Source organism: Taudactylus pleione, unplaced genomic scaffold, assembly GCF_031769625.1.
Source record: "Taudactylus pleione unplaced genomic scaffold, aTauple2 ptg000777l, whole genome shotgun sequence".
NCBI classification, from domain to species: Eukaryota; Metazoa; Chordata; class Amphibia; order Anura; family Myobatrachidae; genus Taudactylus; species Taudactylus pleione.
The window spans coordinates 1,770,113-1,792,370 of record NW_028285179.1 but is presented as its reverse complement, the minus strand read 5'-3'; the positions used below and the strand labels follow the sequence as shown (position 1 = coordinate 1,792,370).

Here is a 22,258-nt window from a genome sequence, read left to right as displayed (position 1 = left end):
CTCTCTCCTTTCTGTCTGTCATCTTTCTTTTCTCTCTTCTCTATCTCTTTCCTTTCTATCTGCCCTCTCTCTCGCTCTCTTCTTTCTATATATCATGTCTTTTCTCAACTATCTGTCGCCTTTCTCTTTATTCTCTCTCTCCTGTAAGGGGCATATTCAATTAGCTGTGGGGTTTACCCCATGGCTAATTGCAGCGCCGGACCTATTCACTTAGCCGGGATTCCTCACGCGCGAGTTCCCGAGACCCCGCTTGCTAATCCCTGCAGCTCATGGAGGTACGAGGTGAAATCCGCATAAAAACCACCAAATAGGGCTTGCACGCGGGGAAAAAAACATTGATTCCGCAGTTTACACGGAATCAGTGTGTTCCACACGTGAGTTCCGATTTTTCAGTGCTGGAAAAGGCTATTTATTTGAATAGTTTTTCCCCCCGCCACAGGGATTTTGGCTGGCAATTAGTCGTGGGGGAAAACCCTGCGGCTAATTGAAATATGCCTCTATATCTTTCCTGTTTCTCTTTCTCCTGCTCTCTTTTCCAGTTCTCCTCTAGTACTTCTCTCTCTAGCTCTCTCCTCTCTCTCCTTTCTATCTCTCCCTTTTTGCTTTAGATCTCGCCACTCTCTTTCCTCTCTCTCCGCTATCTCTCTACATTCTCTTTCTTCTCTTTTTTTCTTGCTCTCCTTTCCAGCTCTCTTCTGTCTCCCTCACTTCTCTCCCCTGTCTCCCTTACACTCTCCTCTTTCTTTTAACTCTTGAAGCACTCTTCTCAATGAAATTGTATGACTAGGATTATGCACTAACGTGCCTAATAAAGGAGCAACTGGGCTAACTTTGAAAATGTAATTAAGCCAAGAAAACAACAAACAATGATAAGAAATAAGGCTTCTCCAAAGAGACCTTTCTTCTATAACCAAATACTATAATTCTTATGGATGTACATTATTAAACGATACATTTACAATTAATTAAGCAGTGCACCATAAAACAATTGCTTTTTATTAATTATAGTGTCCTTTTTTGTATTATACCTTTTTCCTGTTTCTTCATTTCCGACATCTCTCTTATGTGAAATCATTCTGGATCTGGCAATATTTTGATTTGGACGTTCAACCTTCATTCCTGCTGAGACCACCCTGATGAAAAATTTAAATGATATGATAATTAGCGCTCAACTCAAAATTATGCATATTGGTATGTGAAGTAACTACAGTATTTGAAGATTTTACGACCACTAAGAGCGGGATGCATCAAGCATCACATTTTGGATGCATTGCCTTCCACCACTGATCACATGCATACCGGTGTTTAATAATGCTTTATGCATTAAGATTAAATCTAAGCAGAGCTCTCCTGATAAGAGCTGTCCTTTGCGGTGTGGGGGTCTTCCTGGTTTATGGCCCAGGAGTCTTTCTGCGCATGCATGGTCATCGGCCAGTGCATGCGTAAGCCCCTAGGAGGGATCCTAGTGGATCCTTCTTGGGGAAAACTCTGTTAAGAAGCCCATAGGATTCTATCAGGCAACCCCATCTATAGATGGCATTGCCAAATGGGAACAAGCACTTGGTGTATACAGTGATTGCGGTCAAACCCCTGAAATAGCATTTTCTTAGGTTTGACCAGATTTTTAGTTTTGATACATCACGCCCTCAGTGAGAAATGCAGCTTCACTAAAATCCACAGTGCAGACATTTATTATTATTAGAATTATTATTATCCTTTATTTATATGGTTCCACAAGTGTTCCACAGTGCCTTACAGAGTACATAAAATAATAAGTGAACAAGAAACGAGTAACTTACAGTACAATACAGTGCAGGACAAGGACATGGTTTATATAAATTGCTGCAATAACGATTAAAATACAATAAGCAGCAGGGAGTTAGCAGTCAAGTGTTAGGTGCCCTTGTGGGAAGTAAGAAGTAGAAGAAAATGTAAAGAGAAGCATGTGAGGGAAGAGGTCCCTGCTCGTGAGAGCTTACATTCTAAAGGGGAGGGGCAGACAGAGAGGCATGACACAGAAGGGGTAGATAGGGAGGAAAGAGCATGAAGTGGGTTAGGAAGATGGCTGGAAGGTCTTGATGAAGCAGTGGGTCTTGAGAGCCCATTTGAAGATTTGTAGAGAGGTGGAGAGTCTCAGAGGGAGAGGGAGAGAATTCCAAAGGTAGGGAGCAGTGCAGGCAAAATCTTTGAGGCGGGTATGGAAGGAAGTAATCAGTTGGCAAGAGAGGCGGCATGCATTTGTTGAGTGAAGTGGACGGGCAGGAGTGTGAAGAGAGAGAAGGTCAGAAATGTAGGTGGGAGAGGATTTGGTGAGGGCTTTGTAGGCAAGTGTATGAACTTTGGATTGGCATCTGAAGGGGAAGGGGAGCCAGTGTATGGCTTGAAGGAGAGGGGAGGCAGATGCTGAACATCTGGAGTGGAAGATGAACTGAGCAACAGCATTGAGGACCGCTTGTAGTCTGGAGAGAGGAGGGAGACTGGGAGGCCAGTTAGGAGAAGGCTACTGTAGTCTAATCTGGAGATGACCAGCGAGTGGATGAGGGTTTTGATAGCATCCTGGTTGAGGAAGGGTCTAATCCTGGAAATATTTTTTAGGTGGAAACAGCAGGACTGCGTGAGGTGCTGAATGTGTGGTTTAAAGGAGAGGGAGGAGTCTAGGATAACTCCAAGACAGCACACTTTGGGACTAGAGGGGATAGTTGTGCCATCAATAAATAATGAAATTGTGGGAAGTGAGGTAATGGAAGAGGATGGGAAGATGATCAGCTCAGTCATAAACATGTTAAGTTTAAGAAAACGCTGGGACATCCATGAAGAGATAGCAGAGAGATAGTTGGAGATATGGGAAAGGTGCAAGGGGGAGAGGTCAGGGGTGGAAAGGTAGATCTGAGTATCATCAGCATAGAGATGATATTGGAGGTCAAAAGAGTTTATGAGTTCACCTAAAGAAGATGTATATAGGGAGAATAGGAGTGGTCCAATAATAGAACCTTGGGAAACTCCTACTGTTAGTGGAAGTGGGGGGAAGAGGAGTCATGAGAGGAAACAGAGAAGAAATGATCAGAGAGGTAGGATGACAGCCAGAAGAGGGCAGTGCCATGTAAACCAAGAGAGTGAAGGATTTGCACGAGGAGAGGGTGGTCTACAGTGTCAAATGCAGCAGAGGTCAAGGAGAATGAGCAGAGAGTAGTGGCCCTTGGAATTGGCAATAATGAGCTCATTGCATACTTTTGTGAGGGCAGTTTCAGTAGAGTGGAGAGAATGGTAGCCAGATTGCAATGAGTCAAGGAGGGAGTGGGAGTAAAGGAAGGTGGTCGTAAACAATACGCTCAAGGAGTTTGGAAGCAAAATGGAGGAGAAAGATGGGTCAGTAGTTGGAGAGTATGTTAGGATCAGAAGGATGCAGAAGGGACAGTGCCAGATGATAGGGAAAGATTGAGGAGGTGGGTAAGATGGAAACATTCAGAAGGAGACAGGTAACAGAGTGATGGGAAGGGATAGGGTCAATGGGGGAGGTGGAATTAGGGGAGGACCAGATGAGGGCCATGACTTCATCTCCAGAAACAGGGGAGAATGATGTCATAGTTGGTGAGACAGATGGGGAGGGGTGGTCAAGGAAAGGAGGGGCAGGAGTGCTGACGGTGTGATGGGATATGATGTCCTCATGTATGGAGTATATTTTAGATGTAAAGTAAGTGGCAAAGTCAAGGGTAGAGAGCAAAGAGGGGAGGCAAGGAGGGGAAGGGCAGAGGAGGGAGTTGAAAGTGGCAAAGAGACGCCGTGGGTTTGAGGACTGGTAGGAGATGAGGTTCTTGAAATATGATTGTTAGGAGAAGGACAGGGGAGTACTGTAGGAGGAGAATACATTTGAAATGGAGAAAGTCTGCCTTAGAGCGTAATTTCCTCCACTGACGCTCGGCAATTTGCAAACACTTTTGCAGGTATCTGTTGCAATTGGAATGCCAGGGTTGTGGTGTGGATCTTAGAGAGTGAGTAGTTATTGCAGGAGCAGCAGAGTCAAGAGCAGAAGTAAGGGAGGCATTGCACAGGGAAGTGTCTTGTTCAGGACAGGAAAGAGAAAGTATAGGGGAAAGAAGAGAGAGTCCAGCAGGGAGGTAAAGCAACAGTGTCAGTAGCCTCAATGTTACACTTAGTAATGGTAGCCTTAGGGGGTAGAGGAGGGGAAGGAGAGAGAGAAAAGTTAAAAGAGAGAAGGTGATTGTCAGAGAGGGTGAAAGGGGAATTGGAGTAATCCAAAATATCACAATGGTGGGTATAGAAAAGGTCAAGTGAGTGCCCACTCACATGGTAGGGTGATGCGGTCCATTGGGAGAGACCAAATTAAGAGGTGAGGGTAAGAAGTTTAGCGGCAGAAGATTCTGTGGGAATGTCAATAGGAATAGTAAAATCACCTAGGATAATGGAAGGAAGAACTGAGGAGAGAAAGTGAGAGAGCCAGGAAGCGAAGTTGTCAAGGAATTTGGAGGGAGGGCCAGGGGGACGGTAAATGACAGCTACTCTGAGGTTTACTGGTTGGAAGAGGCGTATAGCATGAACCTCAAATGTGGGAAATGTAAGGGATGATTCAGAGGGTTTTAGCTTGTAGGAATAACTGTCGGATAGAAGGACCGCAACACCACCACCATGGTGACCCCCAGGATGAGTGGTATGAGAGAAGATGAGGCTCCCAGAAGAGAGAGCTGCAGGAGAAGTGGTGTCAGAGGGTGAAATCCAGGTTTCAGTGATGGCTAGGAGATGTAGGGAGTTGGAGATGAAAAGGTCATGGGTAGGGACCAGTTTATTACAAACTGACTTGGCATTCCAGAGGGCACAGGATAGAGGGATAGCATTTGTGGGGGAGATGTGAATAAGATTATCAGGGTTACTGTAGCATGGAGGTGAGATTAATTTGGGAGACCGATATGAATAGAGTTTAGCAATGGTCTGGGCACATGAGCTAGATTGGGAACCTGTAGTTGGTGGGCAGGGAGAGAGATGTATTTGGCAGTGGTGTGAATTGACTGGGAAAGGAGTGTGAGAGGAGGGATTAGTGGTGGGCTAGTAGGACAAAGCGACGTAGAACAGGATGAAAGGGAAGTAATGGGAGAGAAGGCAGGAGAATGGGAGGAGGAAGTGGAAGAGATCAGGGGGAAAGGATAAAGGTGCAAGCAGAGGGCAGAACAGAGGATTAGGGAGTTAAAGAAAACCTTGTGTTGCTAAGTAAACTAGAGGGATGAAAATGGGAAATCTAAATGAAATATGACTGCAAGAGATTTGTAGAAATGCAATTGAAAGAACAGTATTGGTAAATATGTATGGAGATTAACACAAATTTGTTGTTGAGTGGATTAAAAGTGGGGATCTAATGTGTGCAGAATTTGAGTAATAATGTAGACCAGTGATTGCCAACCTTGGTCCTCAAGGCACACTAACAGTCCTGGTTTTAGTGATATCCATGCTTAAGCACAGATGGTTAAATGTAAATAACTGAGGTACTAATTGAGTGACCTGTGCTCAAGTATGGCTATCCATAAAATCTGGATTGTTAGTGTGCCTTGAGGACTGTGGTTGGGAACCCCTGATGTAGACTGTAAGCAGATAAAGGATGTAAGGCTAGACAAGAGAGCTAAAATAAAAGACAGTATTTAAAAGTAGAAAGAAGCAACTTTACATGAGTATAATAACGGTATGCATTGAGACGTAAGTGAAAATCAGCATTGTGGTTTTAATCCAGTCTTTTAAGAGAATGGTTCTGAACTGTATATACAGATCTTTATGATTCTTATTGTTGTTGTTTTACATTTATTTCAAATCTATTTAATATAGCATAAACCCAAACCAATGACCTTGGCGCTAATATATCTATTATGTGTATCCACAGTAATTTGTCTATATATTTAAATTATTAACTATAACTAAATAGTCTCTAATTATTTAACCAGCTGCAAGTCTCAATTCAAGGGTATGTGAACACCCAATATAGAACCAAATAGATATCACCAAAAGAGACTGCGCTAATTATTTAATCCTATTGGATTGTGAGATGGCAGAAGAACACACAACAGTCGGAGCTCCAGATAATTAATTCTTAATTTAATCACATATAAAGCACTAAAATACACAACATATACACTTCAGTATATAATATAAATAAGTATAATACTAATACTTGACTGTGGTCTTTATATCACACAGTGATATACATCAAAGTAGGATTAGATTTAAACTTTGTCCCGAAAAAGAGCATGGTAATGAAACTATGAGTTTAATTGAGGTCTTCTTTTTTAGAAATAACTCATATAGCTCTTATGTTAGTTAATTTTGCTCCATTAGGAATTACATCCATATAGGAAATCCATGAGAAATGGTTTATAAAGACTCACATATAGTCTATAGATCTCAATTATATGATCAGGGATGTAATGGACAAATACCTTGTACAATGTAACAGATAATAACCGCGCTGGATCAAACTGGTCACCGAAGTTGCTTTAGACGGCAGCCTCACTATCTCCCATGTACTCCAGCTGATCTAGCTGCATGTGTCCACTAGAGCCAGCCACAGACACAACGGTACTGTTGTAGGTGCTTGCAGCACCTCTTCTGTTAAGTTTGTATGTGTCCAAAAACACTCCAGTGTATTTGTCACAGGTAGGGGTGCTGAATATATTGGGGCCCCCTGACGCATTTTGACCTTAACATATGAGGGCTTTATCAAAGAGTCATGATAAAGCCCTCATATGTTAAGGGTGATTTGTATTTAAATCTATATAATAAGCGAGAAAGCATGTCCATCTGTCTGTCTGTTTGTCCTTTATGCACAGCCAGAGTTTTAGACCTAGCTCCACCAAATGGGGCATGATGGTGTAGTTTGACCAGGATGAGGTTTTTGCCTAGGTTTAAACTTTGTCAGGCCCACACACTGTCACACAATCCCAAAAAATGGGGACACTATTACATTACACAGGTTCCAGGGCTGGCTCCATTGGAAATTAGCAGTCTGCCAAAAACCTGTGTGAAAGCTACAAACGTATCCTTTCAACCTCATAGACTCAGCAAGTGTCAAAGTTTATGGCTCATGTTAGTTCATATTAAATTTAGAGTTAGTCCTTTTTAAAGTGAACATATATGTTAGTCAGTCCACTGTGTTTGCATGTAAGGGCGTAACTAGAACTTTATGGGCCACATAACAAGATCTTATAAGGGCCCCAACAGAGGTAAAAAAACACATACATTTGCCCCTACACAGAGCACATTCAGTTTATTCCAAACCATCTAACACATTATTCCACACCATAGTAGTGCCCCTTACACATTATGCTCCCCCTCAGCAACTCACCTCCCCATGTCCCTCCAGCAGCCTCTCGCCTCCAGCTGTGTGCCATCAGCAGCCTGCTGGTGTGGATTTAGTGCCAGGCTGACAGTTAATTACAACACCGGCAGGCAGCAGTAGACATGGACAGACTGTGCCAGTGCAATTTGAATCTAACGCCAGTCATGAGCCAAGTGAAGCTCGCGGACAGGCAGCCATTCAGGAGCCATCACTGATGAATGGTTGCTGGTCCAGGAGCTCTGATTGTCTCTTGACCGGCAATGGTGTCTCTCCATGTCTGCCTGCCAGTGTGCCAGCTGTAATCAGTTGGCAGGCCAGCACCAAACTAACACCGCTGACACCCAGGCTCCCCTCAGTGACCCCGACCAGCCGAACTTGTGTGCATGACTGGGTGCAGGGTAGCAGCGGGTCACAGAGGCAGCTCAGGCACCATAGCAGCAGCACCCCTTGCACCCATGGTAGTTATGCCACTGTTTGCATGCATGTTAGCAAACAGTGGGGTCCTTTTTAGGATTAATGAGATGGGGTTATAGGCGAGGCCCATGTAAACAAATAAAGGTTCATGGTCCAGTCTTCAACCCAGGCAATGCCCGATATCACAGCTAGTATTTAGTAAAACAGTTATTGATCTTACAGGGTGCACCTGCTTCTTGAGAAAGCTGTGGTTCACTGAGAAAAGCGTTGAAGACTACAGGTGCTATCTTCATTTGCACCAGAGCTCAGTGTGAACGCTCCTCTCCATTGTTCAGATAAAGCCACTTACTGATATTCGCTAACAGCATTTACCAGCTGCTCCTCTGGATGGCCCGTCTGGCCTAGCTCATTGACTATATTCCGTACAGCAGGTGATCACCGGAGTTGACACAGCTCTCTGACTGCCCACCGCTTATGAGCATCTGACTCCCCGGCGTGCCTGTGCAGCAGCGCAAGCTATCTGTGGGGTTCTCACTTGCTGCTGGCTGAACGCTGGAGGTCTGGCACTTACGAATAATGAGTGTTAATGAGGAGACTGGATATTATAACTTTTCCCCTACACACAGAATCACCATTCTTAATGTATAGCATAACCGGACCGAAGATCAGAGTTACATTAGAGCTCATTTACACATTTAAATTATTTACTCCTTATTTTTTAATTTTATAGTTAAATTGTATACACTATTTTTTATATGTTCTCCCGGGAGTTATTGAATTTATGGATAAATAAACGTACTGCGCTCAGCTTAACCTTAATCTAGGCTAGGAAGATGGTCTCGTGTGGACTGATATATAAACCGTGAGAATCAGTATGATTATGAAACAACGAGGGGTTTTAATGCAAAAAACGGGTTGGCATATACAATTCATATGTATACATCACAAAATGTACAAAAACAAATAAATTAATAGGGAAGGTGATAATATATATCACTATTTGTAACAAAGACAAATAGATGGGTAGATAAGTGATAAACATTAATCAAATACAATGATCAATAAAGATGGGCATGCATAGGAGATCATGAATGAGATATACTGCTGTTTGTACAGATGGTTCAATATCAGAGCTCAGAATGTGTCCAAAGTAGGGGTGTGCACCGGCCACTTTTCGTGTTTTGTGTTTTGGTTTTGGATCTGGATCTTTCTTCGTGTTTTGGATCTGGATTGGTTTTGCCAAAACCACCCTTCCGTGTTTTGGGTTCTGGGTTTTGTGTTTTGGATCTGTATTTTTTTGAAAAAAAGCATAAAAACAGCTAAAATCACAGAATTTGTAGGTTTTTCTGCTCCTATGCTATTATTAACCTCAATAACCTTAATTTCCACTCATTTCCAGTCTATTCTGAACACCTCACACCTCACAATACTGTTTTTATGTCCAAAAGGTTGCACCGAGGTAGCTGGATGACTATGCTAAGCGACACGAGTGGGCGGCACAAACACGTGACCCATCTAGGAGTGACACTGCAGTGGCAGACAGGATGGCAGTTAGAAAAACTAGGCCCCAAACTGTACATAATGCAAAGAAAAAAAGAGGTGCAAGATGGAATTGTCCTTGGGCCCTCCCTCCCACCCACCCTTATGTTGTATAAACAGGACATGCACACTTTAACAAACCAATCATTTCAGCGCCAGGGTCTGCCACACAACTGTGGCTGAAATGATTGGTTCGTTTGGGCCCCCACAAAACAAGCTGGCAATTAATGTGTCCCTGCACAAACTTGCTCTACGGAGGCAAGATGTCATCCTCATCCTCCTCATCCACCGATTCCTCACCCTCTTCAGTGTGTACATCCTCATCCTCACAAAGTATTAACTCGTCCCCACTTGAATCCACCACCACAGGTCCCTCTGTACCTTCTGGAGGCTGGTCTCCCTGGAAGAGCTGATAATTCATTTTGATGAACATCATCTTCTCCACATTCTGTGGAAGCAACCTCCTATGCCTTTCGCTGACAAGGTTCCCGGCTGCACTAAACACTCTTTCGGAGTACACACTGGAGGGGGGGCAACTCAGGTAAAATAGAGCCAGTTTGTACAGGGGCCTCCAAATTGCCTCTTTTTCCTGCCAGTACAGGTATGGACTGTCTGACATGCCTACTTGGATGCTGTCACTGATGTAATCCTCCACCATTCTGTCAATGGTGACAGTATCATATGCAGTGACAGTAGACATGTCAGAAATTGTTGCCAGGTCCTTCAGTCCGGACCAGATGTCCAAACTTGGTCCTGCCTGCCCTGCATCACCGCCAGCGGGTTGCTTAGGATACCTAAGTTTTTTCCTGGCAGCCCCAGTTGCGGGAGAAAATGAAGAAGGAGCCGTTGACGTGTCACGTTCCGCTTCAGCTGACAGTGTGTTCACCAGCAGGTCTTTGCACCTCTGCAGGCTTGTGTCGGCCGGAAAGAGACACCACATAGGCTTTAAACCTAGGATCGAGCACGGTGGCCAAAATGTAGTGGTCTGATTTCAACAGATTGACCACCCTGGAATCCTGGCAAAGCGAATGAAGGGCTTCATCCACAAGTCCCACATGCCGAGCGGAATCGCTCCGTCTTAGCTCCTCCTTCACTTTCTCCAGCTGCTTCTGCAAAAGCCTGATGAGGGGAATGACCTGACTCAAGCTGGCAGTGTCTGAACTGACTTCACGTGTGGCAAGTTCGAAGGGCTGGAGAACCTTGCACAACACGGAAATCATTCTCCACTGCGCTTGAGTCAGGTGCATACCCCCTCCTTTGCCTATGTCATAGGTGGATGTATAGGCTTGTATGGCCTTTTGCTGCTCCTCCATCCTCTGAAGCATATAGAGGGTTGAGTTCCACCGCGTCACAACCTCTTGCTTCAGGTGATGGCGGGGCAGGTTCAAGAGTGTTTGCTGGCGCTCCAGTCTTCGGCACGCAGTCGCTGAATGGCGAAAGTGGCCAGAAATTTTTCGGGCCACCCAAATAGTCTCCTGCACGCCCCTGTCGCTTTTCAGAAAATTCTGCACCACCAAGTTTATTGTGTGAGCAAAACATGGGACGTGCTGGAATTTGCCCAGATGTAATGCCCGCACAATATTGGTGGCGTTGTCAGATATCACAAATCCCCAGGAGAATCTAAGTGGGGTAAGCCACTGGGCGATGATTTCCCTCAGTTTCTCTAAGAGGTTGTCGGCGGTGTGCCTCTTACTGAAACCGGTGATACACAGCGTAGCCTGCCTTGTAACGAGCTGGCGTTTCTGAGATGCTGCTACTGGTGACGCTGCTGCTGTTGCTGCGTAAGGTGATACATCTACCCAGTGGGCTGTCACAGTCATATAGTCCTTAGTCTGCCCTGTTCCACTTGTCCACATGTCCGTGGTTAAGTGGACATTGTGTACAACGGCATTTTTCAGGACACTGAGGACACTTTTTCTAACGTTTCTGTACAGTCTCGGTATCGCCTGCCTAGTGAAGTGGAATCTAGACGGGATTTGGAACCGGGGACACACTACCTCCATCAATTGTCTAAATCCCACTGCACTAATGGCGGATACCGGACGCACGTCTAACACCAACATAGCAGTCAAGGCCTCAGTTATACGTTTTGCTTCAGGATGACTGCTGTCGTACTTCATCCTCCTCGCTAAGGACTGTTGGAGGGTCAATTGTTTAGTAAAAGTAGTGGTGTTCCTACTTCCTCTCTGGGATGATGAACGACTCCCAGCAGCAGCAGCAGCGGCAGCAGTAGGCGTAGCAATGCAGGATCCTCCGGAGGAATCCCGGATAGGAGAGTCAGTCATGCCAGTGACATGGCCTGCAGGACTACTTCCGATCCTGAATAAGGAGGAAATTGACGAGGAGGGAGTTGACGGTGTGGTTTGCAGGCGCTTGGATACAACAGGACAACGGGATTTAGGTGTCCCTGGACTGCTTACGGTCTTAGCCAAAGTTTCTGAACTTGACAGTAACTTTTTATGAACGCGCTGCAGGTGCCGTATAAGGGAGGATGTTCCTAGGTGGTTGACGTCCCTACCCCTACTTATTTCACCTTTACATATGGTACATATGGCAAGACAGTTGTTGTCCGGATTTGGATAGAAATATTGCCAGACCAAAGAGGTGGAATGTTTGGTCTTCTGCCCAGGCATGACCGTGATGGGCTTTTTCATCCCACGGACAACAACTGTCTCCCCCGGAGCCTGATTTAAACAAACCACATCACCATCAGAATCCTCCTCGCCAACTTCCTCCTCAGCGCCAGCTACACCAGTATCCTCATCCTGTTGTACTTCAACAGTGACATCTTCAATTTGCATATCAGCAAGTGGACTGTGGGTGCTCCTTTCAGCACTTGCAGGGGGCGTGCAAATGGTGGAAAGAGACACCTCTTCCCGTCCAGTGCTGGGAAGGTCAGGCATCGCAACCACCACCACACTTGGACTCTCCTTGGGGATTTGTGATATCTTCTTAGAAAGCACAGTTCTTCGCTGTACTTTTGCCAGCTTAACTCTTTTGATTTTTTTAGTGGGAGGAGGGCTTCCATCATCATGTGAAGCTGAACCACTAGTCATGAACATACTAGGGATCGACCTTAGCCGTTCCTTGCCACTCCGTGTCGTAAATGGCATATTGGCAAGTTTACGTTTCTCTTCAGCTGATTTAAATGTTTTTTTCAAGGTCATTTTCCTGAACTTTGTCATTTGGGATTGTATGTGCCCTCTACTATGACATTGGGCATCGGCCTTGGCAGACGACGTTGATGGCATGTTATCGTCTATGTCATGACTAGTGGCAGCAGCTTCAGCACTAGGAGGAAGTGGTTCTTGATCTTTCTCTATTTTATTTTTATCGGAGAAAGTTTGGTCCTCCATTTATGTTATATCGATTTGATATATACGTGCGGCTAAACACAGAAAATAATTTTTTTTTTGGTTTGGACTGGAGTGTACTTTGGGGGTTACAGCACCCTTTAACGGTCAAGCCAGCCGGCCCTTTACTTATGACACAGGCGCACGCTTGGCACTACTTTGTTGATGCATGTGCGGCTACTGCGCACACAATTCACAAACACAGAAAATAATTTTTTTTTTGGTTTGGACTGGCGTGTACTTTGGGGGTTACAGCACCCTTTAACGGTCAAGCCAGCCGGCCCTTTACTTATGACACAGGCGCACGCTTGTCACTACTTTGTTGATGCACGTGCGGCTACTGCGCACACAATTCACAAACACAGAAAATAATTTTTTTTTTGGTTTGGACTGGAGTGTACTTTCGGGGGTTACAGCACCCTTTAACAGTCAAGCCAGCCGGCCCTTTACTTATGACACAGGCGCACGCTTGGCACTACTTTGTTGATGCACGTGCGGCTACTGCGCACACAATTCACAAACACAGAAAATAATTTTTTTTTTGGTTTGGACTGGCGTGTACTTTGGGGGTTACAGCACCCTTTAACGGTCAAGCCAGCCGGCCCTTTACTTATGACACAGGCGCACGCTTGTCACTACTTTGTTGATGCACGTGCGGCTACTGCGCACACAATTCACAAACACAGAAAATAATTTTTTTTTTGGTTTGGACTGGAGTGTACTTTCGGGGGTTACAGCACCCTTTAACAGTCAAGCCAGCCGGCCCTTTACTTATGACACAGGCGCACGCTTGGCACTACTTTGTTGATGCACGTGCGGCTACTGCGCACACAATTCACAAACACAGAAAATAATTTTTTTTTTGGTTTGGACTGGAGTGTACTTTCGGGGGTTACAGCACCCTTAACGGTCAAGCCAGCCGGCCCTTTACTTATGACACAGGCGCACGCTTGGCACTACTTTGTTGATGCACGTGCGGCTACTGCGCACACAATTCACAAACACAGAAAATATATTATTTTTTTAGCACTTGGGGGGAGCACCCCTGATGGACAGAGCACCCCCTGGACAACACTACAGCACCCCTTTAGGACTGGGACACTGCACAGGACTTTGGAGTGGACACAGCCCCTATGGAGAACTGACTGCACAACACAGTCCAGCCAGCCCCTATGGACTTTGAAGTAGTGGACACAGCCCCTATTAACAACAGCAGCACAGCACAACACAGCCAGCCCCTATGGACTTTGAATTATGGACAACAGCAGCACTACACTACACTACACTACACTACACTACACAGCCCTAACTCCCACCCTCCCTCTTCACTGTCCACAGCCGAGTGAGAAAATGGCGCCGACGCGGGTACCTTATATAGGATCCAAAACCCGCGAGACTCGGAAGGCGGGATGATGACGTTTTGCCTCGATTTCAGATCCGAGTCAGGCGGGAAAAGTCGAGCCTGACTCGGATCGGGGGGGCTCGGGGGGGTTCGGATTTCAGAAATTTCAGAAATCCGAACCCGCTCACCCCTAGCAAATACGCATGTATCCATACAAAAGGCTTCAGGCGCATTTTGAGATGCACAACGGAGGATGGAAGGGGTGTGCCAGTTTTAGCCAAAAACAATAAATGCAGTGGCAAACGCAGGATTTCTAGAGGGGGGTTTCCAAATGCTTGATTTTAGAGCGAGTGTGGCCAGTCCATGAAGAGGGCATAATTACCACTTATCCAGCTTTAATATGTTACATACAAAGTATATTGTGTGTAATAATCCCAGCATATACAGGACCAGAGATCACAGTAAGCTATTAAATGCGGCAGTAGGGCCATCCTGCCTGAGCTGAATGTTTTTATTTTAGATGTGGGCACCATTCCAGGGCATGGGAGCAAGTCCGAGAGTCTGGGGGAGCAGCAGAATAACCTAGCACTGCCCTGGACATATATGTACATATTGGGCTCAATAGCAGTACATCCCTAACAGTGAATGTTTTTCAAATCCCTTAATTGGTGCACAGGTTATTTATTACTGGCTGATACATGTTAAAACTCTACAGGTGGTGCTATTTATTTCATTTGTGATACTGAGAAGAACATGCAGTGCTAGTAACATTCCATTATATTACTATTTCTATTGGGGTGGGCTGGGGAGGGGGGCTTCCAGGGAAACGGACCCCCCCCCCTGCGTTTGCCTATGAAATGGCCATTCTCTGATAAATGCCAATGCCTATTGAGAACAAATACCCATTGCATTTAGAATTGTATATGATAAAGTTGGGTTCATGGCATCTTATAGTATAGTGCATTTAGCAAATTCCTCAACTTCAATACACAGTGGCAACATAACCTATAGATAACACTGTATCTCCTCTACCAGCATGTCCACTGGCACCATCAGCACTGCTGTCCTGCATCACACCGCAGGTCCTAGCTGTCTCTAATTTGCTTGGACAGACCCAAATTTCAGGCTGGCAGATACTGTATATTTGGTCTGCACTGCCCCTGCCATTGGATCATTATGAGACATGAAGATAAATGCGCCGTCGGAGCCTTTGGAAGGCCATGTGCTGAACAGCCAGTTCGCGTTTAATTTGTCCGCCTCTGTTTGTGACCAAATTTGGCGCTAGTGTAGCGACCCTTTAAGATTTGTCTCTGAAAATGTCCTGATTGTTCAATACCAGTTCATTTCACAGTACAGTCTTTTATTTTGTATTCTTCATTCTTTTGTTCACCAACTATTATTTATTATATCTATTATATCTTATAACTATTATTTATTATATCTATTATATCTTATAACTATTATTTATTATATCTATTATATCTTATAACTATTATTTATTATATCTATTATTTCTTATAACTATTATTTATTATATCTATTTATGATTTATTATAACTATTATTTAAGTATTTATCACGGTTTAAAACGTAATATTTATGAAAGCAGCGTATGTAATATGCAAACACCACTATGGGGCATATTTATTCATGAACAAATTTAGACCTGATCATTATAATTTATCGCTGCTTATCGCGGCAATAAGAAATGAAGGATCGCTGACGTATTAAAAAACATGCGATGTCTTATAAGTCATCTCCAATGCGATCACATTACTTCCAGGTTCTTGACCCAGCCACGTTACTGCACATGTGCAGCCATCGGATTGCGCAGCCTTTCTTCACCTAAAGGTGGCTTTAGCTTACGGGACCACGCTTGGTAAATTTGACACTTTAGCAGCACCCATATAAACCTATGGGGGCTGCTTTTGCAGTGGAGGAAGGAGGACATGAGCAGATACAGCATCTCCAATATCTGCTGCAGTCCTCCCCGGGATGCTTAATATTTGCGAGTACCCCTGAAAATGGATGTTTCAAGGATACGTCTGGCAAATATTTTTTTATAAATATGCCCATTTATAATCAATAGTAAATGGGCCAGGATGCGGATTCTAGTGCACAGTATAAGTGTCTGTCTAGACAATACCATATGTGATGTGACGTGTTTAGTTGCACCTGCTCAGTAGCAAAGGGCCCCTGGTATTTTAGAATGGTTGAGCTTATTTGCCCTTCGCGCTAGGGTTCCATGTCCATAAAGTCCGCCTAGAGAAGAAACTTGACCCCTCGCGGCCACGCTTCACTCGCCACACTTCGGGCACGGTGGCTCGCTACGCTAGCCACAAGATTATATTCCCCCTCTATGTCCACCTGGATGGTAGGGAATGACGTTGGACAGTAGCTGAAGGCGTCAGGGTCCTCTCCTCGGAGAGAATCTAGACACTACTATTCCAGAATGCAGGCACGTGCCACAGTAGCCATGGTCCATCCTGGCTTTCTCAAAATCCAAAATCAACAGACTGGAATCCACCTGTAACCGGTGCAATTTGTTGATGGGGTTACAAAAAGCACGTGTCTGGCTTCTGGAGAAAACGTTTCAGTGGTACAACCTTATCGGAGTACATGCAGGCGGCCATTAGTCATGTAGATTAAAGCTGTCAAACTACTCATTCATCATTGCACTGATTTCGTGAGAGCCAGACCCCCACCCAGCACTCTCACGCACAGGAATTAAAAATAATGTGTACTGTATTTCCTTACAGAGGGCGAAAAGCTGGCTAATCTCCTGTCTGGGGTTATTACGAGCAATATGGACTTTTATCCATAGTTCCGTTTAATCTTGAGTTTTGGAATAATTTTGCATTTCCAGCATAGAACATCAATTGAGTGAACAATGCAACAAACTACACACTGTTACATTGGTTTTAGGGGTATAATTATTATGAGAGTTTATAGAAGTGGAGATGTTTCCCATAGAAACCAATAAGATTGTAAGTATTATCTTTTAGAAGGTGCTAGATAAATGATAGCTAGAATCTGAGTGGTTGGGAATCGATATGTAACACCTCCGGATCTAAGACCGGCAGATGAACTCCTGGCGCCGGAAGACCGGCAGATGAAGATCCCGACTAGGGTAAGTATTAAGTTCCCTAACCCTCCCCTCTCCCTCCCCTAACCCTCCCTTAGTGGTGCCTAACCCTAACTTCCCCCCCTACTGCCTAACCCTAAACCCCCCCACGGGTGCCTAAACCTAACCCCCCCTCCCCGCACCCTAAACCTAACATTCCTGGGGGGGCTAAACCTAACCTCCCCCCGGTGGTGCCTAACACTAACCCCCCCCTTCTCCCTAGCCTAACTCTAACCCTCCCTTGGGGTTGCCTAACCCGAAGTCCCCCTGGGGCTAAGAACTCCCGACGCCCGGCTTACCTACGTTCGCTATGCCGGGCGTCGGGATTTCGGCGTGGGGCTAATGATAGGCGTCGGTATTCAGACGCCTATCTTTAGTCCCATGCCGGGCTTTCACTGTCGGGATTTCGGTAGTTGGCATTTCGACCGCACTTTAATAAATATACCCCTTACTATGTACTTATAGGGCGTTAAAGTAGATTGCAGTGCTGGCCAGGGTACTTCCAAGAGCGTAATTTATCAGCAGATCACTAATTTAGATTTCTTCTAGTTTACATACCTGCTTATAGATGTTACAACTGTTCCTTTCCAATGCATAATAATCATAAACACGTAAACTAGAGTATGCATGCTAGCCGCTAGCCTCTTCATGTTAAGACATAACATATATAATGGACAGCATTGCCCTATCTGCCCGTACATCAGGAGCTTTCTCTGCTAACATCTCCTTGCTAGTAACCGTTAAACTATCTGGTTGGGTCCAGCAGCTGAAGGGTTGAACAGACCAAGAGGAAGGGGCCTTGATTATTCATGTAAACAGTTCCAGTCTCCATCTGGATCCGAGCCTCGGAAAATAAAATGTTCACTGTTATGTGTTCCCTTGTTGATGTGTATACAATAGAAAAGCTTGGAAATGATACAGGGAGATTGGGGGGATTTTGAGGGCGGTCCCATAATAATGTCCATTTGTAGCATAAACATTGAAGAGGAAGTGTCCTGGCAACAATTCCCGCTGGGCCGCTGCAGCCTGAAGCGTGCCTGCGAAGCCAAGAAATTCAGAGGCCGAAAGGCGTGTAAGCAGCAAGACCGATAACACTGTAAATGAGTATCGGCCACATGCTAATGATCTACACTATTACACAGGGTGGGCACAAGGTGGTCTATATTACAGTAGGGGCACAGCAGAGGACAAGCGCATTTATAATGCAACAGGCTGGACATTATAAATCAGTGCGGGTCTACGGTGCAGGGCAGAGGAGTGTACAAACTGGTTAGTCAGCAGAACTTGATGATGCCAGAGGCAGGTGTAGGATGAAGCAGAGCAGAATACCCGGCTCTATAGGGCTAATCTGACGCCACAAGCTGCTTATTAGTGAGATGCAGAGACCAACACACGTTGGTTAATACTAAGAGACTATATGGTCAGGAGCTGGTCTAGTCAGGGCCGGTGCTACCATTAGGCATGTTGAGGCGGCTGCCTAGGGGCGCCAGCCATTGGAGGGCGCCACTGAGCCCACAAGAAAATATGACATCTCTTTTAGTCCCGGCCGTGACCATTGTTGACCAAGGCTGACACAGGAACTCCCTCAATCCCCAGCACTGCACTCTCACTTGTTAGTGTAGTAGAGTCTGCAACAGTGGTGGTATTATCAATTGGGAGCAGTGTTATAAGGCACAGTATGATTTTGGGGCTCTGCTGTGTGGCATATTAGTTGGGATATTTCTATATAGTATATTATGAATTTTGGACACTGCTGTGTGGCATATTATAAATTGGGTCACTAATATGTGGCATATTATACATTGGGTCACTAATATGTGGCATATTATAATTGGGTCACTAATATGTGGCATATTATAAATTGGGTCACTAATATGTGGCATATTATACATTGGGTCACTAATATGTGGCATATTATACATTGGGTATGTGAAATGTTGCCTAGGGCGCCCAGAAACCTTTCACCGGCCCTGGGTCTAGTGTGCAAGACAGAGGGTTCACTGACTGGTCTGCAGTGTGCTAGAACCGAGGTCATAGTGGGAAGCAGAGAGAGCGATAAGCTTTCCCAATGGATGTGGCAGAAGTGCTGAGAAGTTGTGGGGCACATTGTGAAGGGTTTGCAGGGGTACCGTTGTATGCTGTCTGTGTTTCTAATACTTTGTTCCTCCTTAACACAATAAGCGGACTGTGGGCCTGATTCAGACCCGTTCACTATGCTGCACTCGCTCGCATTGAGCGATTTTTCTCAATCTGTGCATGCGTATAATTAGCAATGCGCGTGCTTGAACCAGTCAGTGCGATGGGAAAGTGCTCGCCCGTAGCCTGCAGTCAGGCCGCTATTTTGAGTGACAGATAGCGCCGTTTGTGGGTGGTAACAGGGGAAGGTGCTTCTGAACGGGGGAGTGGATGTGAGAACGCAGGCGTGCCCGACCGTCAGAACGGAGTTTAATGGGTGCGCATTATTAGCAAAGTGTGACTTGGATGATTTTTCCATGAACTGCTTGCACTGCTTGCGGGAGGCTAATGCAATCGGAACTGCAATTGCCTACAGATCACAGTTGCTAAAATATGCTAATACCTGGCAAAGCACAGTCAACATAAAGACGCCCACAGCTACCTTCTCATATCCGTCCAATATCTCTCTTCTGCATAAACATCGGTACCATCGACATCCTTCTGGCAGTCACGCAGCATTTACAAGACTGTCCGGTGTTAAACGTGGCAAGTTTCGCACGCACAAGGCTCTCATGCAGCCTATGCAATCGCAGTGTCTAATTTTTGCACGCCCATGAAATGGCGTTCTAACGGACAGACTCGCCTGAGTTTTTATAACCACCCCCTAATGCTGACAGCCTGTCACTATCTTTCAGAGGGATTCCTCTGTGCGTCCGTAATCGTAATGAGATTGCTGTGCATGCAGCTTATACGCATGCACTATGGCAAACAATTGCTGGATCTGTGCCGTATTCGCCATTGCGTCTGCTGATGTCCTGATGTTTTTCCTAGTATATTTTCCAAGTATTCAGCTAGTCTGGAGGTGCAAATTTACAGCCGCAATTTCTCCCATTGCAGCCTGCATGAACTTAGGGCCTGATTCAGAGCCGCTCGTAAGCGGCCGCTCGTTCGTTCCGAGCGATGTTTGCCCAACTGCGCATGCGTACGGATCGTAATACGCATGTGCGAACCAGTCAGTGCGGCCGAAAATCATTTGTTCGCTAAATAGTGAATGCCTGCTAATATGAGTGACAGGAGGAGGCGTATGTGGGTGGTAACGGGGGAAGGTGCTTGAAAACGGGGAGTGGAGATCCGAACGCAGGCGTGCTTAAAGGTCAAAACAGGCGTTTTAAAGGTGTGCATAATTAATACAGCAGCGTCACTGACCACGTCACTGGGTTATTTTATAGTCAGAACTGCTCGCAAATTTGTGGTAGGAAAAACCAACCACAAGAATAGCGAGCAGTTCATACGCTGGTCGATGTACTCGATTAATCTAATAAATAGCAGACATGACGTAGGATGCGAGCGGCCAGGGGGCGTAGTTATCCAAAAAACGACCGCAAGTTTTGTTCGCTCGTTCAGACATAGAGGCGTGAATAGACCGCAAAGAGCGAACGGTTCATTTGAATAGCCACCCCTTTTTTCTGAACGAACGACCGCAAATAGCGTCCGGCTCTGAATCAGGCCCTTAATACAGATATCTAATTGAATAGCAAAATCTCACTGCCGCGATTTTTACCCGCCTTAAATGTTGTGCGACCTAGTCTGTGGCTAAATTCTTATGTCTACAAATTATAGTATCTGCAATGTAGAAAATCTCAACATTCAGATAATGGGGGTGATTCTGACTGGGTCGCACTGCCGATGTTGGACGCAGTTGATTGATTTTATTCCTCTACGCATTGCGTCTAAGTCGCACGATAGCATATTTTAACAACTGCGATCCCTGAGAGAATGCAGTTGCGATTGCATTAGCGTACATCTCAGATTCGTGCCCATTATTCACAGATCAATATAAAACTTTTGACTTTGTAGAATTTTCTGGGTGAGCAAAAGTTTCATAAATTGCCCATTAATTATCTGTGAACAGACTGTGCCTGTCTGTCACTCAGATCTAAGCTTAGTGTAAGTTGAGGGTTGTGAATGTATATTTATTATTTACTTGTCTTGTGCTGTACAGAAACATGTAACCATTACATACTGTACAGTATATCAATGATAATCATGCACAACGCTACAGTACAGGTCTGGCATAACCCCGTAGGGATATTACACTCAGAGGGTTTGTTATTATAAGTAATGACTTATACAAGTAATCCAAGACTGACTAATCCAAGCGCCTTACAGCGGAAACCAGCGTCGCTGGGAGAGTGCTTGTTCTGGCACTGCTAAGCGGTGGGAAGGTCTGTATCTGTAATAGAGACTGTAATTATGTACAGATAGGGGGTGTATTGTATTAAACTGGGAAAGGGGGGATTGATTATATACATAATGGGGTTTTATTATACATATAGTAATGTAGGGACTGTGGACTTCATTCAGAGTCGGTCGTAAGCTGCCGCTCGGTCGTACACCTAACTACCGCAAAACTGAAAAAGGAAGCAATTGCACGCCCGGTCGGTCACAACCAAAGTGACGCCTGTATGTGAACAATGCACCTCCTCTAGCTAGCGAGTCAATCGTTGTCATTCGTTGTCACTCGCTGTATGTTAATTTTCTTCTGATGGTTGCGGGCGCTTGTGTTGTGTGCAAATTACACCAAAAATGAACAAAAAACCGCATAGAATAAGCCATCCCCATGAAATATATTTATTCTTGTTATTGTCTAATGCAAACGCAACTGAATCAATTACAAGCCAATTAGCAGTGTTATTAGCAACAACAAACGATTATTAGCTGCTTGCATTGTGTGTCACAAAATAGAAACATCATTCCTAACATCAGTAACATTCGATAGTATCGATTGTACTCTGGGGCTTGAGAGAGCACGTACCCAACCTCAAGCTGTAAGATCAGCCAGGCCTCTAACCTGCTCGCAGAGTGACGTTTTACTACTTCCGGCCTTCTATGTCGGTCGTAGCAGGTAATTTATGTACGCCCCTAAAACGCCCTGAAAACGGTGAGGAACGCCTGCGTTTTTAGACCACCAACCCCGTC

At 45.1% G+C, this 22,258-nt stretch overlaps 1 protein-coding gene across 3 annotated transcripts in view; it reads right to left on the bottom strand.

The window, feature by feature from the left end:
* LOC148475120 (beta-1,4-galactosyltransferase 1-like) overlaps window positions 1-22,258 on the bottom strand; it is a 247,214-nt gene that overhangs the window by 7,960 nt on the left and 216,996 nt on the right. For all 3 annotated transcript variants that reach the window (XM_088457705.1, XM_088457704.1, XM_088457706.1), the window contains one exon: window positions 1,029-1,133. In XM_088457705.1, the coding sequence (XP_088313831.1) occupies window positions 1,029-1,133 (105 nt within the window). The remainder of the gene's footprint in view (window positions 1-1,028; window positions 1,134-22,258) is intronic.